The sequence below is a fragment of the Sphaeramia orbicularis genome, chromosome 16 (genome assembly GCF_902148855.1).
Source record: "Sphaeramia orbicularis chromosome 16, fSphaOr1.1, whole genome shotgun sequence".
NCBI lineage: Eukaryota > Metazoa > Chordata > Actinopteri > Kurtiformes > Apogonidae > Sphaeramia > Sphaeramia orbicularis.
In genome coordinates this window covers 45,742,051-45,757,961 of record NC_043972.1, presented here as the reverse complement: position 1 = coordinate 45,757,961, position 15,911 = coordinate 45,742,051, and the positions used below count along the sequence as shown (strand labels likewise).

General features: G+C 37.0%; 1 protein-coding gene across 2 annotated transcripts in view; it reads right to left on the bottom strand.

The window, feature by feature from the left end:
- The window catches only part of xrcc1 (X-ray repair complementing defective repair in Chinese hamster cells 1), a 49,560-nt gene that overhangs the window by 4,688 nt on the left and 28,961 nt on the right, over positions 1–15,911 (bottom strand). For both annotated transcript variants that reach the window (XM_030158644.1, XM_030158645.1), the window contains exons 11-15: positions 10,483–10,564; positions 10,287–10,386; positions 5,262–5,307; positions 4,075–4,214; positions 3,722–3,812 (exon numbers count right to left, since the gene is read on the bottom strand). In XM_030158644.1, the coding sequence (XP_030014504.1) occupies positions 3,722–3,812; positions 4,075–4,214; positions 5,262–5,307; positions 10,287–10,386; positions 10,483–10,564 (459 nt within the window). The remainder of the gene's footprint in view (positions 1–3,721; positions 3,813–4,074; positions 4,215–5,261; positions 5,308–10,286; positions 10,387–10,482; positions 10,565–15,911) is intronic.

Sequence of the window (15,911 nt, the reverse complement as noted above, 5' to 3'; positions counted from 1 at the left end):
CATGTGTGCAACTCCATGAAAAATAGGTTCATAAACAATAAATAAATAAATAAAAAAAATTCAATCATATTTTTTTTTTCATGCCTAAAGAGGAATAAAAACACTCAGGGAAAAAAAATCTTGATTAAGCTTCTCATAATTCACGCATGAAAGGGTTAAATAGACTATTAACAAGGGTAAATAACATTAGAATCATGTTTACTGTTACATTATAAGACATTTTGTGGCATGAGAGCAGCAGTGCCTCTGACGTGAAGGCACTGAAGACAGAGGTGAAGGCTGCTGAGAGGATCACTGGGGTCTCACTGCCTCCTATAAGGGACGTTTCCTGTCAAGGGCATTGCAGATTTCTAAAGACCCCCCTCACCCTGCCTGTGGACTGTTTTCCCTCCTACCCTCAGGCAGAAGGTACTGCTGCCTGAAATGCAAAACTGCTAGATTCAGGAGCAGTTTCTTTCCCACTGCCATCTGTCTTTTAAACAAAGGACTGTAAATAGGGGATGTGCAATTACCTGGAAAGTTGTGCAATAACTTTTTACTTATTTGTGCAATAAGTACCTATTTATTTGTCCAATAAGTACGTATTTATTCTCTCATTTTATATTTATTCACTCACTGCACTACCTCACCTGTATTTTATGCCTTATTTTATCTCAGGTGTTTTTTTAACTATGTTTTTATTGTTGACCTTGCATGGTCATTCATTCTGCGGTGCATCGCTGATGTAATTGGCCTGAATGACAATAAAGTGATCTGATTCTGATTTAAAAGCATTTAATAGACACTTATAAACAGTTTGATAGTTATAAATGTTCGAGTATTAGAAATTAGTTTGTACAACTGTTTATAATAGTTTCGCAAACACGTTACTTTACTTCACACAATTATGTAAAAGCGTTATTACCTCCGCCAAGGAGGTTATGTTTTTGCCAGGGTTTGTTTGTTTGTCTGTCTGTCTGTCTGTCCGTTAGTGTGCAACATAACTCAAAAAGTTATGGACAGATTTGGATGAAATTTTCAGGGTTTGTTGGAAATGGGATAAGGAAGAAATGATTAAATTTTGGTGGTGATCGGGGGTGGGGGGGCCCACGGGGGGCCACTGATCAGCCTTGGTGGAGGTCTGCGCTCTCCGAGTGCTTCTAGTTGTTAAATTTTATCATGATCTTTACTTGTTTTATTAAGATTTATTCATACTTTGTAATGTTTTAACTGGAACTTTTTTGTTGCTTTTTAGACATTTTTACTGCTGTGCATGTCTGGACAGATGTATATTCTTTTAATCGTTTCAATACAGATTTTATATTTACGATTTTGTTCTTTTCTATTATGATTTTATGCATCCTGTATTTTTTTTTTTTTTACCATTTCTATATTAGTATTTTGACCTTTAATTGTTTAAGCACATTTTCATTTCCTCTTGATGTTCCTTTCATTTATGTAAACCACACTGGTTTGTCTTGGTGTGTGAAATGTATAATATAAATAAACTTGTCTTGCCTGGTAAACTTAATCCTTTGTTAAACAGACAGCGCTTTTCTGTCTTTGTGGATGATTGAAAAATGGGGCTGTAATTTTAATGACAATTGCATATTTTTTTCCAAAGTTCTGTTTGAGGCTGTTGAAAAACTAGTTGAGTTTTGTAAAATGGTTGCATTTGCCCACTGTGCTGTCTACCTACTTATCTACATGTATTCTCCTCCCTTACTGTATCTGTGTGCTGTCGTTTTCAAAGTGTCTCTGCGTCAAAGGACAATAACCTCTGCTGCAGCTACATCCTGAAAATGGCGAGTTTTGATGAAGGCACGCATCTTATTATGTGCGGTTTAATTCACATTGTAGCAGCCTTGACGACAGACAGTATTCATTCCAATGGACAGGGTGCTTGCTCCTTATAAAAAAATAAGGCAGTGGTTACTGCCACAGTACTATGACACGAAATATCAGTTTGTCTACTGTCACAGAGCCAATCAAATGTTAGCATTTGTACTAGAGCCAATCTGTTACATGAACTCATCCTCTTGTTGCCACAGTACTGTGGTGATATATGGCATACACTTCAGTGCATTCCTTTGCATATTTGCATTTTCAGGTCTGACCTATTTGCTATCTGATTGCCTTGGTACTTTTCGGGATGTAACGTTTTGGGATGTGACAACTTACCAGTCTACACAATATAAAGAGGGTGCTGATTGACTCTGTAATAATAGACAAACCTACATTTTGTGCCACAGTACTGTGTAAATAGCTACTTAGGAAAAAAATTGCAAGACTTTTTCAAAACTGCTACCCCCCCCCCCCAAACACCTTGACTTAATGTACTTTTATACTTGCATTCCTACTTTATTGGTTGAGATTGTACCTATTGTGTGTAGTAAAAAAGTTCATCTTAATAATTGTATGAATGAATGAATGCATAATTTGCAGTAAATTATGTTTTACTTAAAGAAACATTTTCAAAACATATGAAAATCACAAAAGTGCATGGATATCACACAAACAAGTTTCACTAGAATCATTCCAGTACCGACCGGTTAGTGAAACCAGATCTAGTTTTTTATATCCTTCCCTCATGTATTTATTATGGTACAAGATTATGTGCCTTTGAGCATACTCTAAAATTCAACTATGAGAGAAACTTTTTTCCATGATTTATTAAGACTTTCACACAAAATTCCAGAATTTTCAAGGTCTGGAAAACAGCGTTTCAAAATGCCACACTTTTTAAGACTTTCACAGGGTTCATTCACATTTTCAAGGTCAAATTCAAGTATTTTTCAAGCACTTTTAAGGGTCATTTTCATATTTTTCCAGCACAGCACCTTATCACTGGAGTAAAACACACATCTACAGGAATACATATAGTTATGATTTTTTTTTGGCTTTTTATCACAATGATGTACATTGTATTATGCTATAAACATCTAAAACTATGTTTCATAATAGATAGATATGTTTATTCAAGTTTAAAAATAAAGGAGAACACACAGTTTTATCCAAAAAGAAAAAGGGAGGCCACTTGGCATCCTTCAGACACACTCGCACCGAGACAATGATGAAGATAAAAATGTACCTGGACTCGACCTGTGAACACCTGGGAATATACTTTTTCAACATAAAGTTTTATTTTTCAAAATGTATTACCTCTCTGCAAGTAGCTTTGGCTTGGCATCTAACCTTGCAGAACCATCTAACCTGAGATAATATTAAAAATAAATACATAAATCACATCACAGAGTTATAATTGCAAGCACTTTCAAGCACTTAAACTGAAATTCAAGCACTTTTCAGACCTTGAAAACACAACATTTTCAAGGTTTTCAAGCACCTGTGCGAACCCTTTCAAGACCTGTGCAAGTACCCTGAATGGAGGACCTGTGAAGCTGGACCAGGTTTGTGGTTTGATTCTGTGTTTCAGTGTAAATAGAAGGTGTTGGTACTTCTGTCATACATTATCTTAACAATGTCATACATGTCCATCTGGATAAAATGTAGTTTTTTTTTATCTGTGTCCTACAATCTGACATGTTGCTGTTATTTACACTTCCAAAGCCTTATTAACACACAAGAACATTAATAAACATCTAACAAGATTCCTTAACGCCCATTAACTTCCTACAAGGACCTTAATATGAAGTGTTACTTTTCTTTCTTCACTGCACATTTTCATGACATGAATGAACTTGATGTTTTTTGTAAATGAATAATAATAAGTCTTTCTTACCCGTTAAATGCAACAATATACCGCAGCAGTAGGCGCCTCTCATTATTAGGGAATTTGCCGTAGAGGAAAAAACGTTTCCCTGACAGGAAGTCTGAAAGACATTTTTAGAAAAAAGGAAAAGAACACAACTAATGACCACACAATATGTGGGAAGAGCAATTATTTTGCCATTGTGAATGGGAGGAAGGAACAAACGAGAGGACAAAAGAAATTGATCTGTTCTTGTGGAAAGCAGAAAGCTGACCAATTACTTTCTGTCGCTGATGGTGATGGAGGCTGGAGGACATCTGTTCCTGTGACAGAACCTCGGACAGACAGAAGATGAGAGGACAAATGGGCAAGAACAGACGTACCTGGTAATTCGGGTATGGGGTGGTCCACTTCAGCCTCAGCATCTGTGTTCTCATCCGTCGACCCCCCATAGGGATCCTCCTCCTCCTTCACCGCCTTCTTCGCTGCTGATGCTTTCTTCTGTTGGTTTTCGTTCTCCACCCTATCCAAAACACACAAAAGTATCGTAAAATAAATCCTCACCCCCCTCAAAAATGATCACACCAATTAGTAGCTGCACTCTGTATCCTGGGTGTCAAACATACAGCCCATGGGCCAAAACCGGCTGCTAAAGGGTCCAATCTGACCCCTGTGATAAATTTGTGAAATGCAAAAATTACACTGAAGATATTAATCATATTAGTTCAGGGGACACATTCAGTCCAATTCAATCTTTTCTACAACAACATATTTCTTGAGATTTTTACAGGCTATATATACAAAATAGAAACATATAAACAATCAAACAAAAGCACATTTAAAATCAGTGCTTGAATTAATGCGAGTCTTTTCCAGATGTTGAGTAGCATTGTCAGAATACAGCATATGATTGTGGACCTGTACAGGGAGCAATTATGATGTCCCAGATACCCACAACAGATAAGTCAAATCTTTACAAACTATCTTTTCACAAAAAGTGTGAATAACCTGAACAAATATGAACAACATGAAACATCTTAAGAGAAATAAGTGCAATTTTAATAATATTCTGCCTATTAGTAAATGTTGTGTATTTGAAGATTCACTTGGATCTGTAAGTTGTAATATACATGTATAAATGAGAAGATGAGGCATAATATTGATAAATTTGCCTTCATTTTCTTTATAAATTTCAGTTTGTTCATAGTTGCTCAAATTATTCGCATTTTTTTAAAGGATAATTTCTGTATGTAAATATTTTCTTTTAGTAATTTTACATTTTTTACTCTAAAACAGAGAAAAGTTTGGAGTTGACATTATTTATATATTATTATGTTATTATTTTACTGGTCACACCCACTTCACATCATGTTGGGCTGAAGTTACCCCCTGAACTAAAATGAGTTTGACACCCGTGCTCTATATAGATATACTAAACAGTTTTTAAAAAGGAATTATCTCATGTTACTCTATGCAAAAAAAAGGAAAGGCTTGCTTTGTTGCATCACTGCACAATAATATGATATGATGGAGTAAATTGAGTTACATCAACACAGTTTGTTTAGTTTACCTCTGCAGCTCATCCTCTGTGTCCACGGCAGAGTCGTCATCGTCACCTGTGAGATCAGAGGTTTATTAGTCGATCCAGTGCATTAACAACATTCGTAGAACTGGAAAAGGAAGCTGGTTGCACTGCCTGGAACAGCCTACAGAAGGAGATCAAACTGAAGGAACTGGTCTCTGTAAATACATTCAAAGTCATTTTAAATGAATGGGAAAAAAAATACAGATGTAGATGTTTTTCTACTTGACTGAATCAGATTCTGCTTTAAGATGCTCTTAAGGGACATAGTTGTTATACTTTTAGTACCTTTTAAATTACTGGTATTTTATATGCATGTTCTTAGTTGAGAGCGGTCTTTCACAGAAGTCCATGTAATGACCAAAGACCTTAAATCTGTGATGGGCCCACAGTAGTGATACCAGTGTAAGCCATGGTTTTATGCACGGATCTCCCAATTCAAATATCACTGCATGGGGATCCCTCATCTTACACTGTCCCGCATGGATCCATACCTTACCATCTTCATTCAATCTGGGTCCGGGTCACGGGGGCAGCAGCCTTAGCAGAGTAGCCCAAACAGTCCTATCCCCAGCCACATCCACCAGCTCCGGGGGAATCCCTATGCGTTCCCAGGCCAGCCCAGAGATATAATCCCTCCAGTGTGTCCTGGGTCGGTCTCATCCATGCACGGATCTCCCAATTTAAATAGAACTGCATGGGGACCTCATATTATGTGGTCCACGCACGCACACACGCACACCTGATGCCGGTCACTGGCTTGCATTGGTATCCCTTCTCTAGGCCCATCACAGAATTTTTGGGGATTCTGTGATACCATCACAGATTTGAGGTAGGGAGCAGTGCCTTGCATTGCAGCCTGCTCACGAAAATGACATGCCGACTTCTGTTGTCTTTTGTAGTTTTACCCAAAAATTGAAATCGAGTTTTTAGAAAAAAATCAGGATTTTATTTTTGGCCAAAATTACGCAGCCCTAATGGAGATGTTAATATTAGACTTTTACTTAATTAATCATCTATTTTAACAACTAATCAGTTTGAGTAATGTGGAAGACAGATTTAAAAAAAAAAAAAAAAGAAGAAGAACCACAGTGCATAATTTTCGATATTTTCTGGTTTCTTCATTTCTCTGTGACATTACAGTTAATATTAGAGGTCGAGCCAGAGTGGATTAGGAAAAAAAGTGGTCACTGCTAAATATAAAGTATCTTTATTGCACTGAAGATCAAGTTCAAAGTAATAAATCAGTCATCCTGTAGCCACTTTCATGGCAATGCTCTTGGTGTAGAAGCCTGATAATCAGCCACTGGTCCTTGTCAGAATCAAGTTCTGCTACTAGTGAGTTAATAAAGTTAAAGTTAATAAAATGTTCAATCAATGCCAGTTAATCAGCCAAACAGATCTATTTATGGTGAATATCTTATAGTTGTGGACCAAACCATATAAAGGATGTCATCCTGGACTTTAGGAAACGCTGATCCGTATTTATCATAATTTTACTGCCATTTTATACAGTAGATCAAGCAACTACTTGATGCATTTAAAAAAAATGACAGAATAAGGAAAAAAAAGCCATAAAAAAATCTTTAAAAATTATTTAAAGTGAGAAACATCTCCTCACGGACGACACAAACTTGCCACAGTTTGTTAGTTTGTTTTTCCTGCATGTATGGCTCCTTTCTTAGAACCAATCAACTGAGTTTGACACGAATATGCATTGCTATGAAACGGTCTATATCAATAGGTCAGAGAGTGCAATGTTTCTCAATAGGGTACACTTTTGTGGTGTTAACAAGCAAAAACAAGCAGTTCTAATTAAATTGCCATCTCCCCCTGAATGTTTGTTGCGTCTCTTCACTAATGCACCCCTGCACTTGTGGCCCTGCATTAACATAGAAATGAGAATCATGCTCAAGTCCCTTCACAATGATTACAATCTTCCTCCCATCTTCAGACTCCCTTAAACAGCATTTTACACTATGACGTAGCTCTGTTCCTTTTGCATGCCAGTTTTAAATCCATCCGTTTCCTAGTGCTTCATAAAGGTCGGCCCCTTTGTTCAGCTCCCAGTCTCTCATGTGGCCCCCCTTTGCCCCTCTCAATTCATTCAGGCCTCTTCATCTTCACTGCTGAACTCTCTCGCTGTACGAGCTTAGAGAAACAAATCCCTCCTCATGACTCATGGCTACTACAATGCAGCAGCACTTGGATCCATACAACACATGGACCAGTCTACATGCAGGGTGTTTGCTCTGTATCCAAATACAAATTCCAGACCTTTTCAAAACTGCAATCCTCCCCCCCCCCCCCCCCCCCCGAGACCTTGACTTTCTGTACTTTTATACTTGCGTTCCTACTTTTTACGCTGATTGTACCAGTTGTGTGTAGGAGAAAAAATCATTTTAATAAATGTATGAATAAATGAATGCATAATTGGCAGTAAATTATGTTTTACTGACAGAAATGTTTTCAAAACCTATGAAAATCACAAAAGTACATGGATATTACACAAACAAGTTTCACTAGAATCATTCCAGTTTTATATGCTTTCCTAATGTATTTCTTATGTTACAAGATACAGTCTACACATGACATAAAGAGGGCACTCATTGGCTCGGTGGTACTAGACAAACCAATATTTTGTGCCACAGTACTGGGTAAATAACCACTTACAAAAAAAATTGCAAGACTTTTTCTAGACTTTTTCAAAACTATTTTTTCCCCCCAAGACCTTGACTTTATGTACTTTTATACTTGCATTCCTACTTTATTGGTTGAGATTGTACCTATTGTGTGTAGTAGAAAAGTTCATTTTAATAAATGTATGAATGAATCAATGCATAATTTGCAGTAAATTATGTTTTACTGACAGAAACATTTTCAAAACATATGAAAATCACAAAAGTGCATGGATATCACACAAACAAGTTTCACTAGAATCATTCCAGTACCGACCGATTAGTGAAATCAGATCTAGTTTTTTATATCCTTCCCTCATGTATTTATTATGCTACAAGATTATGTGCCTTTGAGCATACTCTAAAATCGACTCAGAGAAACTTTTTTCCATACTTGATTAAGACTTTCACACAAATTCCAGACTTTTCAAGGTCTGGAAAACAGGGCTTCAAATTTCCATACTTTATTAGACTTTCTAGACCAGGGGTTCCCAAAGCGGGGGTCGCAGAACACCAGTGGGGGGTCACGAGATGATTTTCAGAAACCTCTTGATGTGATCCATGAGGTGGTTATGACTGATTAAGGGAAGTATTGTTGCACCTGTATTTTGAAGGAAGGATATTGATATTGTGGGTAGGAAGTGCTTTTACTTTGAACAATAGCTTGACCGTGACAAACAGGTAAAGTGGGGTACAAACACAAAAATAATCGGGCTGTTTTTGTCCCGATTTTCCCCCTTCCCGACCAAGAGAAGGAGGAATTTTATTTATTTATTTATATTTTATGTCTCATAAGATTATCCTGTGGTCTAAAGTGTGTTAAGAGTGAATCTGTCCTGATAATCGGCTCCGAAATGGGTCAGGGCCGACAATCATAAATATTAAACTTGTTCAATGTTTACAACCAAAAATCTTCGTGTGTGGGGATAGCAGACGACTCCCCAGTCATGACTCCTTGAATTGTGATGTGGAACGAAATGTAGCCAATCAAGAAGCGAGCTGACTGAAGAACAAGGAAGCAAGCGTACATAAAACTGAAACAAATTAATTTCTTTTTTATTAATTAGGTATCCTTCACTAAATTGAAAACATTTTAGACCCTTTGTTTTGAGTTTCCTTATCTGCAGCTCAAGAGATGGGGAAACAGTTTGTTATCTCTCTTAACTGAAAAACAAAACACTTTACTTGTTACTGGTAACCTGGAGGTAGAACTGAGCTTAAAGAGAACCTGTAGTGAATTTTCTTTGCTAATTATTTCAAAGGATCATGTGTAGTACTAGTGGTTCCGTCATGTAGCTTATGTTGTAGCCTGTTGTCAAGTACATGTGAGTACTAAGTCACTGCTCCGTCAGTCAGACATGGGCAGAAATATATTCCCTCCCTCATGAGCTGCTCAAGCACTGTTAATGACGCATTAATGTTAGTTTGTCCGGTTACCTGGGCTGTGATGGCCTGGTCACTGACCCTGTGCAGCAGTCACCACTAAGATTTCTTATTTAATACTGAGTGTCACCTAGCCCTACTTTCAATTGCTTCTCTGAAGGGCTTTTGCCCTGACTCGTGTTATGATAAATGTTTAGCAGCAGCTTTGCACGGGCCAAACGCTGCAAATCCATCAGTGAAGAAGAGTCTGAGGTTAAAAATTGAAAACCTTGGACGAGCAGCTCGTTTACTTTGCCAGGATGATCTGTTTTTGATGATATTATTGACTGCTGAATTGTGCAGTAGATTATGAGTCATGGTCACAAAGGCAATGTGCTTTTGCTCTATTTCATGAGACTTGTTTAGGAATGTACTTTTAGCCAAAGACAGAAACTCTGGTTGTTGTTCTTGTCCTTGTTAATAATCATAAGATAAAATAGAACTCAAACTGTAATCTTTAACCCCAACAGTTTTCTGTAATAAATAAGGTTGTTGGTTAATGTTTGAGCTTTATGAGAGAATGTGTGCTGACCTATGATGCATGGGGAATTACATTTTGAGAAGATCTATTTTTTTCTGTTCTATTCAATTTTAAGCACCTCTTTAATCCCTGCTGTCATTTTCCAATTTCCTCTATTTCACCTTTTCTAGCAGACTGACTGCCCACTTCTTCCTCTAACATTTTGTCCCATCCATCTGTCTGTCTGTCAGGTGAACTATGGCTGGGAGTCCACTGAAAACACAATCTAAGATCGTGCGAGGTTGTCTTGTTTGAGGTACTTTTCAGAAGTTGCCTTTCACCCTCACACAGATGACAACTTGTGTGGAGTCATTGAAGATGTTGGCTGAATATTCACTTCATTTCAGTTGTATTCATTCGTCAGTGGGACTTTTAAGAAATTCAGATGCAAACCTGGTTCGTCCACGTCGGTGGAGCCAGCATATTCATCACTTTCATTCCTCTTGTCTGGAGTCTTTTTGGGGGTGACTTGTCTCTGCTGCTTCTGCGGAGTCTTAAAGAAGAAGCATTCGAGTCAAACTGACTGTTGCAAAGTGTGCCACAGACACTGATTTCATCATTTTTCCAGGCTCACTTAAAACACATTTACCTTTGTGTTCGTTTCCTCTTCACTCTGATCATCTACCTCCATTTCGCTCTCGGAGCTCGACTCGGCTCCATCCATCAAATACCTGCAGGAAGACAAAAAGCGAGGGAACAAAATGTGTCAGGATGATTAAGGGTGTGAAGAAAAAGAATGCCAGTGCGATATATCTTGTTTCCAATCAGCTTTACGTGTAAAATGTTTCAAACCGCAGTGGGCTTTTGTCAAGACATAGTGGAACAAATGAGAGTCAGAGTGAAGGCAATAATTTACACCTGACATTCAATTCACTGTTGAACACATTATCATACAACTACCACACATATTACCTATACTTTCTGTGCTGCAAAACTGACCTAATTTACTACAGTCGATGAAATGAAAAATAAATCACTATAGTAACTTATCCTTCAAAATATTTCTAATGACCTGGAAAGTGGGTTTCCTGTGAAGAGTCCATTTAGATGAGGAATATACAGGGGTTGGACAAAATAATGGAAACACCTAACATTGTGGCATCATAGAAAGTGTTTCCATTATTTTTTCCAACCCATATATATATATATATATATATATATATATATATATATATATATATATATATATATATATATATGTATATAGGCAGACAGACAGATATACACAGGGTGGGGAAGCAAAATTTACAATGAACATTTAGTTGTTTTTTCTCAGCAGGCACTACGTCAATTGTTTTGAAACCAAACATATATTGATGTCATAATCATACCTAACACTATTATCCATACCTTTTCAGAAACTTTTGCCCATATGAGTAATCAGGAAAGCAAACATCAAAGAGTGTGTGATTTGCTGAATGCACTTGTCACACCAAAGGAGATTTCAAAAATAGTTGGAGTGTCCATAAAGACTGTTTATAATGGAAAGAAGAGAATGACTATGAGCAAAACTATTACCAGAAAGTCTGGAAGATACTATTAAAGAAGAATGGGAGAAGTTGTCACCCGAATATTTGAGGAACACCTGCGCATGTTTCAGGAAGCGTGTGAAGGCAGTTATTGAGAAAGAAGGAGGACACATAGAATAAAAACATTTTCTATTATGTAAATTTTCTTGTGGTAAATAAATTCTCATGACTTTCAATAAACTAATTGGTCATACACTGTCTTTCAATCCCTGCCTCAAAATATTGTAAATTTTGCTTCCCCACCCTGTATATATAGATACATATAAATAATCTTTTTTTTATTACTGTTCATGGTCTTTACTACTGATAATAGTTTATCACTGAACCATACTTTTCTATACTCGACACATAGTTTTTATATGCATATTTATTTTTTCTTGCGTATATATAGTGTCTGATTTATTTATTGCTGCTGCCCCCTGAGCCCGTTGCATTGAAATTTCATTTTTAGATGTAAATCTGAAACTGTCAAATAAAGTTTGTCAGTGTCTATGTCATAAAAGGACATCACATGAAGTCTGTGATGAATGAAAGGGCAGCGGTGGCCATATTGCGGACGCTGCACCAGTCTGTTCCGGTAAAGAAGGAGTTGAACCAAAAGGTGAGGCTCTTGATTTACCCGCCAATCCATGTTCCCACCCTCATCTATGGTCACTAATTAACTAAAAAAAGATAATTTTAAATTAAATACTCATTATCAATTTTCCAAAGCCACATGGAGCTGCAGCAGAGGGATGAAGGATCCACATGCAGCTCCAGAGCCCCCCGTTTGTTTATATAAAAATGGGGTTAACAGGAGGAACCCATCAGAACTCCTAAAGACGCCGTGGTGAGCAGAGAGATGGAGGATCCACCACCAGAATACCTACAAGCTGTCCTCCAGCTTTCACTGGTATAAGTTATCTATATGTTAATTGTGAAATTGAGGTGGTTTTTGGAGGGCTCGAATGGATTAATGACATTTCAATGAATTTCAATGGGGAAAACTGATTTGACATATGAGAAAATTGAGTTACGAACTCTGTTATGGAACGAATTAAACTTGGAAGGCAAGGTACCACGGTAGTATCATGAAATATTTGCAGACAAATCTTTTTTGCGTTTCAAAAGTTATAGCTACATCAGACACAAACAAATACAATTTTTTTGACAAGAAAAAACTAAATTCTTGACAGTTTCAATATGTCATGCCCTGGATGTGTTTCAAGGAGCACTACCTTGCAGAAAGATCCAGCTTTGACCTCAACAGAAAAGTGCACATGTGGGAGCATGTGGGTTTCCAGAATGGCACAATGCTTGACTTTAATTACTTAATGCAATATATGACAAATGCATGGGGTGTCCAAAACATTTTTCCACCACTGTATACACATACTGCAATGTCTGAGATGATTAAAACTTTTCACCCTTCTTCAATACTTTTGACTTTGTTGTGGCTTTTATGTTGCACACTGTGTCTGCAATACTTTTCAAACATTACAGGATCAAAAACTTCAGCCTAAGGAAAAATAATTTGCTGAGTTCTGTACTTTTTCTCTGAGGTTTGCAGGCATCAGTTTTCAAACACCTACAAAGATGTAATTTTAACCTCTGTCATGAAACAAAGTTAAGCAGTAGACTTGGAGAGGTTGAAGAAAAAAGTTAGCAAAAACTGAAAAATGGTGTACCTGTAAGAGTAATTAAAACAGTCTTTTTCAGGGAGGAAATTGTTACCGATTTGAAATTTTACTGCAGGAGTAAATTAAGGTCACTCCTGGAAAAGACATTTTTAATCTCAGTGAGGATTCCACCCGGTTAAATAGAAGATATACAAAATCTGATGCTCATGCATTTCATTTGTCATCAGAATTAATGCTCATTAATGTTCTAGATAGGGGTGTCAAATGTACGGCCTGTGGGCCAAAACCAGCCCGCCAAAGGATCCAATTCGGAATATGGGATGAATTTGTGATGTGCAAAAATACATTAACAAGTGGTGCCAGGCACACCAACCCCCCCCCCCCCCCCCCCCCCCCCAACACACAGACACACACACACACACACTGTAGCATCGATCCAGCTGATGTCATCATGTCAATGCGTGTGCTGATGTCAGCATATCAATAGCCTCTATATATGTGCCAAGTTTGAAGTAAATTGAAACCAAATTGATGTTTTTAAAGACATTTGAAATTTTGCCCATTATAAGAAAATGGGGGAAAAAAGATTTTAAAAATTCATAAAAAATGTGAACTTTGACCAAGTTTTCCCAAAATGTAATCACACCTATTCTGGCTCACTGGCAATCTAAAAATCCAATTTTGTATGAATTCAATCAATAGCTTTACTGCTACAGACATGTGAAATTTTGCCCATTATAAGTAAATGGGAAGAAAAAAAGATTTTGAAAAATTAATTAAAAAATTGAAACTTTGACCTTCCTTTCCCAAAATATAATGGCATCTATTCTGGGTCACTGGCAATCTATAATCCCAAATTGGTATGAATTCAACCAATAGTTTTGCTGCTAGAGTGTTAACAACGAAACAAACACACTGAACCAAAAACAATACCCCTTGCCTCCCCTTTGAGGGGCAGGGTAAAGATATCAACAATCATGGGTGTCAAAATCATTTTTGTTCAGGGGCCACATGCAGCCCAGTTCAGTTAGAACAGTAAAATACTATCATAATAATACATAAATAATGATGACTCCAAAACTTTCTCTTCGTTTCAATGTAAAAAAGTAAAATTACATGAAAATGTGACCAACCTGTAATGTCTTGATGGAAGTAAAGAGAATTTCAACTATTTTACGCCTGTAACTAAATGTTTTGTGCCTTTGTAGATCCACTGTGATTTGTAAGTTGTAATGCACTAGTGCAAATGAAAAGCTGACACAATTAGTAAAATTGCATTTTTGGGTTGTTTGTAGTTGCTGATGTTGTTCACATTTTTTAATGGAAACTTTGTAGATGTAAACATTTTTCATCATGTAATTTTAATTTTTTCACTCCTATTATTTTTTATTGAGACCATATTAGGCTGTATGTGGCCCCTAAACTAAAATGAGTTTGACATCCCTGACTGACGTAGATCCATGCTAAAGTGGCATTCAGGAATTTGGTGGTTTTTCAATATTTCTAGTGAGACAGCTGAACTGCACAGTTAATGTAGAGCAGAAGGTGAACCTGTCAAAGTCACAGGTACAGGTTTTGTCTCATTTATCACTTCCCTGCTTGTGTTGCATTGTGGGTTTCCAGCTGATTTCTGCCGCACTAATTAATCATTTCACTTACTGCATATAGAGAATGTATGCTATAACACGTCTTATTGTAACTGTGATATCAACCAGTAAAATAGAAGATGGTGCTGATGGACTGATTGCCTGTTTTCTTTTTTATTAATATACATGATATACCGTAAATGCACATACCTATTATTAGGGTTGGGGAATATGGGAAAAAAAAATCATATCACAATAATTCTTTTCATACCAGACAAAATCGATAAGTATCGTGATATAAATCAAATTTTTGTCAAGCTTAAATTTTCCATTAATCATAAGTTAGTTGTGAAGACATCAGAAGTTATTTTTGATTTAAATATGGCTTATTTTCCGTCAAAGGTTGAGCTTGACAGATATGCTGAAGAACATTATACAACTGTTTCAGATAAATAAAACAGGTATATATATTTAAAACTAAACTAAAAGTCTGACCAGCAGGCAAAAGCTTTCAAGTTTTAAAAGAGAACACAAACAAAACAGACCATCTTCACCAAACAATGCTTGGGGTCTATACGTGGGGGTGCATTCTTTAACTGCTGTAACTGGCATGAACCAAAAATGAAACTTAACATGCTTTGAACATCCAACTCCGGTTTGCACCCTACTTTTCAGTAACCTGGTCGCCCAAGTTCTTGGTCACATTTTCTCCTGAGGGAACACTCATTATCTCCTCCTGCAGCCCAAACATTAGTGTGTGTGCTGCGGCTGCTCTTACACCTGTGCTGTGGGCGTCAACCTAACTTGCCGTGGCTCTAGCGTGATTGGTGCGGTGCTCCTTAATCGTGATTGGCCGCTCTTATGTCTGTCAAAACATGGACGAATGAATTCTATCAAAATTGTATGGAGCGTGTCTCATATTTCTATTGAGGAAAAGTTATTTTGCGATATGTATCGCTATTGTTTTATTGCTCAGCCCTACATATTATAATCTCTGTGTCTGAATGAAAGCAGAGTTAGAACCATGGTTATTACACATTTTCCATGTCAAAAATCCACACTTTCAGACCCAAATTTGTGGCCAAATGTTTTTTTTATGCAAATAAACAGTTGAAAATCTACATTTAATACTATATTACATTTATGACTATGTATTATGATACCCAAGAAAAAATGTGGATGTCATTCTAGGTGTAGCGGCAGCTCTACATGGCGTCCATAAAGCTGTGTATTCAACATTTGGTCTGTTCCTCACAGGAAACTCATGTTACCTAATGTTGGTCT